Here is an 11,463-nt window from a genome sequence, read left to right as displayed (position 1 = left end):
CCCGCCTGCGCTGCGCGAAAATATCACTGCGCGGGGTGCGCACCCTGCGCCCCACCAGCGGTGGGGACGAAAATAGAGCCCTAAGGTTCATTTCCCATGTGGAATTTGTCATTATGTTTTTGGCTTGTTATATTTAGTTGGGTTTAGGAAAGGACCGAAAATCCAAATCCACTGGCTGATCCTGCCGACACCTCCCCTACTGCGCTGCAGTGCCCATGGCGCAACTCTGCGTGCCTTGGTTTAGCAAAATACCAAGTGCGCTGCACTGTCTTCAGTGCTGCATGAGGCCTGGGCCCTCATATAATCTGAGTTACAGGCTGTGTTGAATATGTGGGGTATGACGGTATTTCCTTCATGGCTTGTTTATCATGTCAATGGCAGTTGGTATGAATGTTTTTTTGAGAATATATGTCTTCGCCAGAGGGTTTTTATAACAGCGGCCTGATGGGAGGGGTTGGAATCAGTTATGGGAGTGGTGTGAAGGGTCCTGAATGAAGAGACTGATCAGATAGTCCAGATATGGTGAATATGCTGATAAAGCATTCACATCAGTCAATCCCCATTCCCATACTAAAAAGATGTCACTTTGTCAGTGTTGCAGTTTATGTTGGACTACATAATGTAACAAAATTTTTCCTCAACTGAGGCTACATTTTGATGAACTGAGTGAATTTCACTACTGTACCTGTCCACTGCGCAAAAGTCAATGACTGTTACAATTAGTCATTTGCAGAGTACAGATTTACAGACTTATCCAAAGCGACCAACACATGAATTCACACACCAATGGCGCAGCATCGGGGGCAGTTTTGGGATTCAGTATCTTGCCCCAGGATACTTTGGCATATGGACTGCCGAGGCCAGGGATTGAACCACCGACCTCATGATTGGCAGACTACCACTCTACCTCTACTCTACTACCACAGCCACTCCATTATTCACAGAGAGGCAGTTTTAGAAAGAAAGAAATGCTGGGAAAATTCAAAAGAAAAAGAAGAAAAACAATGAAAGAAATGAAAGATATAAAGCTTTTAAGTGTTTTTCAGTGGCTAGTGTCCTAAACATTGTTTGAAACACAAATACAGTGGTTGTCATTTAATTAACAAAAGAGATGGGCTTCTACACCTGGGGGCAGTGCATGTAGGCTGTGTGTAGCACTTGTGATGGGCTCAAATATTCAGTTGGTAATGGTGTTTTCTTGTCATTCTATGGAAAACAGTACACAAAATGAGTCAACAAGTACATTCTTCCCTTCATCCAGAGGTCAAAGTTCATATGATATCAGTATTTAGGGTGGCTTAATCTCTTTCCTCAGGTTATTATGCCATCTGAAGTGTATGTACTACCAAAAGCATGAAGATGATTCAGGTAGGTCCTGCTTTGTCTCCTCCACAATGATGGAAATCTACATCACAACTCAGAGTCTCCTCTGCAGTGATTATTCAAAACTACCCCTTACCAAAATCAGCTTTACTGTGTCACCTGTCAGAGTCTTCAGGTTTCTGTGTTATTTTCCTCAACATCTATAATGAGGCTTAATTAAGATGTAAAATGTGGTTTAATGACTATTACTCTTAATATCTATTTAACATCTGTAAAACAACACCCACTGGAGTCAACATTCAAAACGCTCCCCTTACCAAAACCTACTTTACTATGTCTTTCTGTTATTTTTTTCCTTAAGATGTAAAATGTCATTTAATGAACATATGACAGCAGACAAAAATGTACAATTATGCAAATCTTTTTTAATGAAATTGTCTTTATACAAGACACTTTGATTTATCATCATGATCAGAAATAAAGATATTTGCAGTCAATGAAATCACCCAGCAAACTTTTCAGGACATCAGTGGGGTTGTCTGAGAGTAACTGACAGGGCAGGTGTCTACTGAGGACAGACACATTGTTTGTAAAACAGCAGACAAAGGTGGAGGCATGTCTTCAGCAATTGCCTTAAATGATAATGAGTCAATGGAAAATGAAGATGCTGCTGTGTGAGGCCTCCAGCTGAATGCTTTATTCGACACCTTTCATAAACTCCAGGAACTCTGTCAGAGAGAAATATAGATACATATATATGTTAAGTGATTAAAAAAATGGGGGAATTTAACAAATTTAACATGTACAATCAGATATTGCTGTTTTAGTGTTGTTCTTGGAAAATAATTATGTTGATACAGGGCCATTATTGCAACTGACCAGTCGCATTGTTTGATGTCAAAGCTTTGTGAGTCAGGGAAAAGAAAAAGGAAAATTTGGACATTGGAAGTTGTTAACATTGCGAAAGGGTCTGAACCCAAACCAAGATCCTTTCCTAAACCCACTACATATAACAAGCCAAAAACATAATGACAAATTCCACATGGGAAATGAACCTTAGGGCTCTATTTTCGTCCCCACCGCTGGTGGGGCGCAGGGTGCGCACCCCGCGCAGTGATATTTTCGCGCAGCGCAGGCGGGCGCGCAACGCACTTGGTATTTTGGTAAACCGAGGCGCACAGAGGTACGCCAGGATGTGCGTTGCGGCGCAGCGCAACGCGGCGTAGGGGAGGTGTCTGGAGGATCAGCCGGCGGATTTGGTCCACACCAGCGGCGTAAAAGTGCACTGAAAGCTCGCCACCCCAGACATGGTCAACTCTGTGGGCACGCCGCTGGGCAAGTGGATTTTCGTAAACGGGCGAAGTCGTGCGCCCACGTTACCAATACCTCACAGGCAGGTTTCCACAGTGTCTGGCATTTCACTGCGAACAATAATTAGCAACAGCCACGATTCAATGCAACTATCTGAGTCAGCACATACAGTCAGACCTAAATTTATATATTTTGATCAGTATCTCATCTGACCACATCGCAAGCGCGTTCGGCATCCTACAGAGCATATATACTACATCTATCTCAGAGCACTCGAGAGACAGACACACGGAAAAAACGTAAGTGATGATCGTTGTCCGCTATTACCCACGTCATTTCATTCCAAATACAAATGTTACCATTGCAATGCTTAACGTTATCTACAAAGATGGAGTACATCATTGCTTTGAGGAGGAGGAGGAGGAGGAGGATTTACCTTCTGAGGACTTCATATTTAGACATGAGTGAGCACGAGTGCAGGTGGGCCACGAGAATAACGCCTTCAACACTGTATGCTATGCAATTTTCTTTAATCTTCTACTCTTTTGCATGTCACAGGAACAAATTACATCTGCCAAGGGAGGTCGTCGACGTGGTAGCGCGCATCGTGGCCTGCGATGCGCACCCTGGCTGCGCTCTCCCGGTCGCGGTAAGGGTGACAGCGGCTCTGACCTTCTTCGCCACCGGGTCTTTTCAACATACCGTGGCCTCGGTGGTGGGGATCAGTCAGTCCGCTGTCTGCTCGGCTACACATGCAGTTTCCTCCAGTCTGCAAATGAGCACGTCATTTTCCCTGCAACATCTGAGAGCCAGCTGGAAACTAAGCAAGGGTTCTTGTTGATATTTGGATTCCCCTGGGTCATGGGAGCAATCGACTGCACTCATGTGTAGTTGCACGCCCCAGAGACCCAAGCCCACAATTATGTGAACCGAAGGGGGTCCATTCCATCAATATCCAGGTGATCTGTGACTCAAATTGCCTGGTGACAAACGTGTACGCCGTGTACCGCACCGGCGGCGGAAACGAAAATAGAGCCCTTAGTGTCTGGAGCCAAAGTCCAGTGTTTCACCCATTCATCTACCATGACCTTCTCCCTTTGTCACTTTTTGGTCGGTTGCAATGATCGTCCTGGAGGGTACGGGAGAATCATGGGAAAAATGGGAAGGTTGACAAGTCTGATTTCCACGTCCCTTTTTTCCGTTCATCTGCTTTGCTGTTTCTGCTGTTGTTACTGGTGCAGAAGTCACTGACAATGTAAATTATAACCACCATGTAGCACAATAAGTTGATTCCCTCTCTTTATTCATACCTTAAGATTCCATTCCAAAAGCAGACAAATTTTATTCTCTGCATTTTGGCATCTTACATAATAATCACCTATGATGTAGCATAGATTCTTTTAAATGCATGACAATGCACTACATTATGAAACACCATGATCAAGCGCGTATTATAATAGATGCATCATTATGTACTCCACTTTACTTAACACATGATAACTTTTGATTATGCAATGACTATTATAAAATACTATGAGTCCTTATTACAGTTGATTGGTGGGGTGTGTATAGGTAGTCATGAGTTATTATATGCCAATTTTTCATCCTCTAGTCAAGAGCATCCATAAGACACTTGAAGCTATAATTCATTATAAGTCACATCTGTAATATTTCATGACTATTGATATAGTGCATCAGATAGCTTTATCATGTGTTTATGAGAGTACTTATAAAGCATTATGAATGCATTATAATTCCTTATGAATGCTCTCATAACACACTATAAATGTGGTCTGCATAGAAAGTGTCACAAACCTTTCATGAATTAGAGTGTAATGTATGGAAGCCCATAGAGGACTAATTTAAAATGATAATGTAAACTTGAAAATGAAAATGTAATTTCACAGTAGCATTATAATGTTCCATTTATGTATGTGTTATTTGAGTGAAAATTACAAGTATTAAGAATATTGAAATATGCAAAATGCAAAACAGCACTTCCGGTCAACTGCATTTACACTTACAAGTCAACATTGCTCTTTTGATGACAAAATGAAATTTGAAGATGAAATTCCCTAACCCTGCTTCAAAGTGGACAATATTTTAATGCAATAAGGGAAACAGCATCTGTCAGTCTTCAGTTAGATCGTCACTTCCTCTATGGTGTGTTCCTCTTGGTAATATCAGTCTCAGTCTCCAAGAAAGACCAACACAGAGGTGTAGTGTGTGTGAGGGCATTTTGCTAACTTAACAGGTCCTTGAGGAAGTCAGACCACCCTCATAGTGAGAGTAGGATGAAGATAGCATCTTTAGGATTTGTGGTTGTTATTGTTTCACTAACCATATTCCTGGGGATTTGGCTAATAGCAAAACTTAAGCCATGACATAACTGAAAGAGCACAAGGTAGCTAGTCCTCAGAAACTGACTTTTTTCCCCTCGTTTTGTGAGTCTCCTTATTTACTCCTTAATATAGCACACTATTATCAAACCAAAATTTGACGATTATGGAACTTATACAAAGCAAACTGAACTAAAAGGAACAATTGTTTCATTTTACTTTCTTTTCCTACAGGTGGGGCTGAAGGACTTGACCCCTGCTGAGCTGGTGCATCATAGCTGCACATGTGTGGATGGATCAGTGTTGTGCAACCACTGTGTTACTCTCCTGTTCCAGTCAACACATTACTACCAGCTCAAAATCCCAGTGGCTCCCCCAGCACTCAGCTGTACAGAGGGTGAACAGCAGTGGCACAAGCCAAGAACTTTGCAATTGTGAGAATAACGTAATAACTCAAATATTACAACCACATACACTTGAAGTTATACTGGAGTGAAATTTAGTCTAGCTGAGGAACCACCTCATGATGACATGTAAATGCAAAATACATGGGGAGCTATTTCCCTTATTACATTCGAATATTGAAATGAAATGTCAAATGCTATTTTAATGCTCATTTTCGAATGGTTAGAAATTGCATTTTCCTTTTAACTGTGACTGAACTGTTTCGGTTATTGCCTACATTAGAGCAGGTTAAGTCTTTGAAAATCAAATGGCAAACAGCTTTTCTATTTTCATTTTAATATGGTCATCAAATTAACAATGAAATGCAGTCTGGATTATTTCATTTTCATTTAAATTTTAACTCAAATAGTACACACATAAATGGAAAACTATAATACTATTGTGGAATTACATTTTCAGGTATACATTGCCAGATCAGTGAAGTCCCCCATGGGCTTCCATGTTGGCTGGTTCACATACCATCATAATCAATTTTCCCATCATTGTTTTTGTCTCCATCCTTCATCAGCTCCTCAATATCATCTTCCGTAATGGCCTCTCCAGTGGATTCCAGCATGGTCTTCAGCTCCTCTAAGTCTATGTAGCCATCGCCATTCCTTAATGCAAGATAAAGTAATCAGCCTCCTCATCTGGGATGTCTGCAGAGATTAACCATTTTAACACTAAACTGTTATGAGTGTACTGTGCTGAACCTAACCTAGTCTATTTTGATGTTTTGGGTATTGGTCAAAGTCAGAAAGAGCGTTTAATTAGATTTTAGTGATATTTAAAACATGGACTGGTTTTTGGGAAATTGACTTGTTGTCATTTCCTTTGGATTTGGAAGTGGTTCTGTGCAGTGAGTAAACAGAAATACAAAAAGAAACTTACTTGTCAAACATGCGGAACAGTTCAGTAAACAGAAATACAAAAAGAAACTTACTTGTCAAACATGCGGAACAGTTCAGCCAACTCCTCCTCTGATTTTCCTTTGCTCTCCTCCTTCATGCAGCGGACCATCATAACCAAGAACTCATCAAAATCTACTGTGCCACTGCCTGTGAACATACAGCATGGTATTATAAAGACTCTATCTCCATCAAACTTAGCCTTGTTTCAGCCTAATTTCGAATTTAGGCCAGAGTTTAAATGCTACTAACACTTAATGGTTGCACCAACTGAAATAGTTTGAACCCAGTTGTAAGTTACAACTTAAATTTTACACCAAGTCCACAGCAAGAGTAAAATCTACTGTGAAATATTGGATTAGTGTGGTGCATTGTTTTGAAAGGTGGGAAACGTGGAGTATGAGGAGAAATAAGTCACACCAGCTGTTTTGCATCAGCAATGTGTTCTCCATTATAGTGCATAAAAACTACTCCTGTAACGGTAGAAACTGGTGTCATCATAATATTACATTATGTTATATGGCTGGGAAAGCTGGTAACTTGACTAAATGTGATATTAGACATTACTGTTACAGAGTTGGCAAGCAAATGTCTAGGGTTTGATAACTTTCTAATTAACAGCTACTAATTTATAAGAGTGTGCCATTGCAGGCTACCATTTGTTATAACACTGCATTCTCATCTGCCAGGTATTAAGGTGCTGTTACAGAACCCTATATTGTAGTTGACAGTTTTACCACTCAATGTCACTGTTGTTTGCACTTGCTGTAGATTAAGGTTGGGTAGTTATCAAGTAATCATCATGCTTTGTCTTAGTTTATGTACCTTTTTGTTGTTGTCTGGTGATTAACATTAGCTATTTTTAGCTGCTGTCCTCTTCAGTAGTGTTCAAAGACAATTGGGCACAAGAGACACCACTGTAATAAACACTTCATTAAGAATAAAGGTTTTCATTTCAAGATGAACCTTATGTCTCATCAAAACAGCTTTATCAAACAAACAAGTTTCAACATATCATTTGGTATGGATTTTGCACCCTGTCATCTTAAGAGAGAACTTACGTTTAGCTGGTGCAATGGGTCACATATCTCTATATCATATTTGCAGTCTAACCTGTCAAAATCTAGTTTTCCCTTAAATTTACACTGAAGTTGCTATAGTGTTTTAAATCATTTTGTTCCACATGAAACAAACGTGCTCCTGATGTCTACAGTACAGTGATGTGACAGGCTTAATAATACTAACATACCATCCTCATCCACCTCATCAATCATCTCCTGTAACTCTTCAGGGGTTGGATTCTGTCCCAGCATCCTCATCACCTTCCCCAGCTCTTTGGTGCTGATGCAGCCATCCTCTGCATCCTGGATGAAGATGTCAAACGCAGCCTTGAACTCTATCACGGACAAAGCAACTGTCACTGATTGACAAGGACATACTGTTGGTGTTTAAGTTACTCATAACTACAAAAACAGAAATCTATGCCCAATGTACAACATCAAGAAGGATTGCTGACATAAAAAACCTTGAGAAATGTTTTACAACATAACAACCCTCACAAAACATTTTACATGCAAGGTCCCCCACGTCCTTTTGGGGCCCTACACAACACAACTTATCTGTAATGCTTTGTCATATAGGTTTGTAATTTCCTCATAATTTCCTAGAAAGTTTTGTAGAAATAATTAGAATTTGTCACTAATTATAGGGAAAGCATGAAATTGTATTGAAAGATCCATTACAGCACAGTATCATTGTAAGAAACTGCCTGTAGACATTTATGCATTATGTATGTTTTAATGTTCAGTCAATCTGCTGTGACAGACTAAAGTTCACGACTAACTGGAATTAATATTAATAGGTAATTATCTGTATTTTATCTATAATAAGTATCAAATTAGAAACTAAACTGAGGAACAAAATGAGGAGATGAAGCTAGTAAACCATACTCAAAGAGCCACTTGAGATTTGACAGTAGTCAAATAGTAAGGAAAATAATAGTGGTAGAAATGGTTTAAAAAAAATTTGAATGGAACTTTTGCACATGACAAAACAATATCATTGCAATAGTCATTGAAGTGGTCCTTGATTTTTATTGTTGCATGATCCTGATGTTTGAATGGAGAAATGCAGAGGGGACAGACACAGCCAGCCTGTCTCTAAAGTAGTGACAATCAGTGAGTGTTTTATGCTTATTTATTTCTGTTTTAGTACATGTTAACACAATGCAGATGGTTAGGTTTTATTCCTCCTGCTCCCTCTCTCACTCTTATCTGTACACTGTTTCTCTTTGTCTCACAGATCTCTCTTCAGACTACATATTCTTAAATAAATGTCTGCCCCTCCTGATATTAATCTTAGGAGCACTCATTGTTGCCAAGCAGACAGCTTTTATTCCCCTTTCCTTCGGTTAAGAAGTAGTTCTTGTATTCCCAAAAAGATTCCTGGAAAAGGTGTATTACAACATGACTTTAAAATCAATCAGAGGAATTGGAGGAAACTTAATCTCTTCGGGTCAATGTCAGGCCCATGAAAGGGACCTCATGGATGTAGGCCAGCCAGTACTAAATGATCTATTATCTATTATTGTTTTTATCTTTGTCATTGTCTCAACTAATTGTCAAGGCTAGGAGTACTATCAGTTGTAGAATAAGGTATATAAATAAACACATAAAAGAATAAATGGAATGGTAGTAATAATGACAATAATTAATAGCAGTAGTAGTTTCCTTACCATTTTTCTGCTCCTCTGTCAAGTTCTCAACCTTAAAGGAAACAAAATCAGGATCAACATTGTGTGTATGTGTATGTGTATGTGTGTTTTTCTCACTTCTTCTTAATACTGTACAGTTGGAGTAGAAACACAGTTCAGCAACTACACTGATAATCTCTGCAATGACTGCAATGTCACACAGCCTTCTTCACCTACTATTCTTGTTGTGGGTACATGGCGGGGGGTTGGTTTAATAGCCATCAGCTGTCCCTTCTCTTCTTCCCTCTGAACTGTCTAACTGTTCTTTGTTCTACTGTCCGACAAAGACATATGAACTGACCACAGCAGTCTGTCACTCTGTGCTCTGTCTGCTCCTATTGTTTCAGAAATGAATGTCAGAAAAGTTGAACATACACTCTTATTTTTGTGTTGTCAAACATAGGAGGTGTATTTTTACAAAACATGTGAAGAAAGTGGTCAATGCAGGAAAATATACCCCCCCCCCCCGCCGCCAAAAAAGGTTGTCAAAGGTTGTCACATCCTCCCCACCAAGAAAATACCAAGGACATGAACTCAATGTCAGAGGCTAAGGCCCTCACCACAAGTATAAATTCAAATCAGTTCCAAAGTCCATTAATTTAGCCCTAAATTTCACTATTTTCATCAAACCAACATTTGTCCAGTACAATGACTGTCATAGATATATACTGTCTCGTGCCTGCAGTCAAAGCCTCAAAATATGAAAACCTAAACTGCAGTCTCAATCACTGGATTCTTCAGTTTTGTAAGATATATACATTCGTTTACGAACATGAACTAAATAATAGGAATTCCTGACAATATAATTTAAACCTATAATACAGCAGCACAAACTATGACCTCAAAAGACCATTGAATTTAATTAAAACCTTGCATTGGGTTTTACTGTGTTTTTTTTCTACAACTGTTGAACTTGACTTTGGAATTAGAGAAGCAGCTGTCACTGTTAACAGCTGACATTATCAAATGTGTCCAGAGCAGAGGCCTCCCATATCATTTCATGCAACACAGTGTGTTGTTTGTTTTATGTTTCTCTTTTTGTTGTTGTTGAAACACAAGGACATGATATATATTCCAGGATTTTCTGATTATTATATGTTTTAGAAGTCCTCACCTCAAAGTGAATTATCATCAGACAGAGAACTAATACTGCATATTGTACTTGGTCTTATCTGTACTCACCGCTGCTTTATATACGTCATCCATGGCTGCTGGTCCTTCCCTTCCTTTCACACACCAGTTCACTCAGACACAGGTCAAATACAGCTAGCAACAACTGCCTCGATCTTTACTGTTGGAGGAGTGTGGCACTAAAAAAGCTCTTGACCCATCCCACAAAATCGAAAGGTGATGGAGGGAGGAGTGACAGAAAGCAAGAGAGTTCCATAAATAGGAAACAACAGAAGCCACCCAACAATAGTGGAACATTGGCAGCAGCACTACGTAAGTGGAGCTCTCAATTACAAACTGTGTCTTTGTTTGGTTCAGCTCATTTTAATGAAAATCCAGTTGTCATTTTTACATTTTCCCTTTCATTCTCAGACTTCACCTCTGCTGCTCTACAAAGCAAAGTTCCAACCCCTACAACATGCAAACTTTGCAGTTTAAGTAACCTTGAAATGGAACTAAAAACCAAGACAAACCACAACGACTGGATTATGTCTTGTAAAACTCTGACCTCCAACACCCAGGGAGCTGGGTGCTTGGACAGCACTAGTTTGTATATCTGTGGTCTGAAACTGTTGGAAATTTGTGGATCATGGACCTGATCAAATGGGGATCATGGAACAAGACAGTCTCTCCTGGAAGATATTCATAGTGCTGTCCTCAGCTGTTCATGTGAAAGCTGACAGACATAGTTGTGTCAAGAATAGAAAAAGAGACCCAGAGAGAGAAGTTCAAACCCTGGCTCTTTTCTCACCTCCACACAGCTGACCAATCACAGCGTGAAGTGAGCATTCATGTCGGATGTCAGGTCTTAAAAATTACAGACATGGTCCAACAGACCGTCCTAATCCAACAATGGAAAGGTGTGGAGAGAGGGTTTTTTTTTAAGCTATTTGACCATCTGTCAAGCACTTCTGAAGAAGCATATTGGCAATGTTACAGCATTACAGCCAAGTCAACAGCTACAGCAAGACAGCTTTTTTTATTTAAAGCTAGTGGGTATGATGCCACAGCTATCCTTAGATTCAGCTAAGTTTACCTACTTTTTCCTTTTTCCTACCTGTCTCCTGTGATTGAAAAGAAAAAATATTGTGACATTGCAGTAATTAAGTTTGTTATGTCACTTAGATAATGAGTTTTTGTGGTTTCTCTTCCTTAAAATCAAATATTTAAGCTTGGTAGCTAAAATTGATGGAAAGATGAAAGGACACATTTTGTT

The 11,463-nt window shown here is 39.6% G+C and overlaps 1 protein-coding gene across 1 annotated transcript; it reads right to left on the bottom strand.

Moving 5' to 3' along the window:
- Window positions 1-1,826: 1,826 nt before the first annotated feature.
- Window positions 1,827-10,382, bottom strand: LOC143327154 (troponin C, slow skeletal and cardiac muscles-like). Its single transcript, XM_076741371.1, has 6 exons — window positions 10,260-10,382; window positions 9,060-9,090; window positions 7,575-7,721; window positions 6,361-6,475; window positions 5,898-6,034; window positions 1,827-2,051 (listed from the first exon to the last, which is right to left on the bottom strand). The coding sequence occupies exons 1-6, from the start codon at window positions 10,281-10,283 to the stop codon at window positions 2,020-2,022; spliced, it is 486 nt and encodes a 161-aa protein (XP_076597486.1). The 5' UTR covers window positions 10,284-10,382; the 3' UTR covers window positions 1,827-2,019.
- Between the last annotated feature and the right edge of the window lie 1,081 nt (window positions 10,383-11,463).

The sequence above is a fragment of the Chaetodon auriga genome, chromosome 10 (assembly GCF_051107435.1).
Source record: "Chaetodon auriga isolate fChaAug3 chromosome 10, fChaAug3.hap1, whole genome shotgun sequence".
NCBI lineage: Eukaryota > Metazoa > Chordata > Actinopteri > Chaetodontiformes > Chaetodontidae > Chaetodon > Chaetodon auriga.
Note: the sequence above shows the minus strand (reverse complement) of the source record. Positions and strands in the feature narration are given on the sequence as shown.

Coding starts and splice junctions, on each gene's coding strand:
- LOC143327154 (XM_076741371.1), bottom strand. CDS start 10,283: ATGGATGACGTATATAAAGCAGCG. Junction 9,091..10,259: donor ATGACGTATATAAAGCAGCG/GTGAGTACAGAT, acceptor GTTTCCTTTAAG/GTTGAGAACTTGACAGAGGA. Junction 6,476..7,574: donor TGATGAGGTGGATGAGGATG/GTATGTTAGTAT, acceptor GTATGTTCACAG/GCAGTGGCACAGTAGATTTT.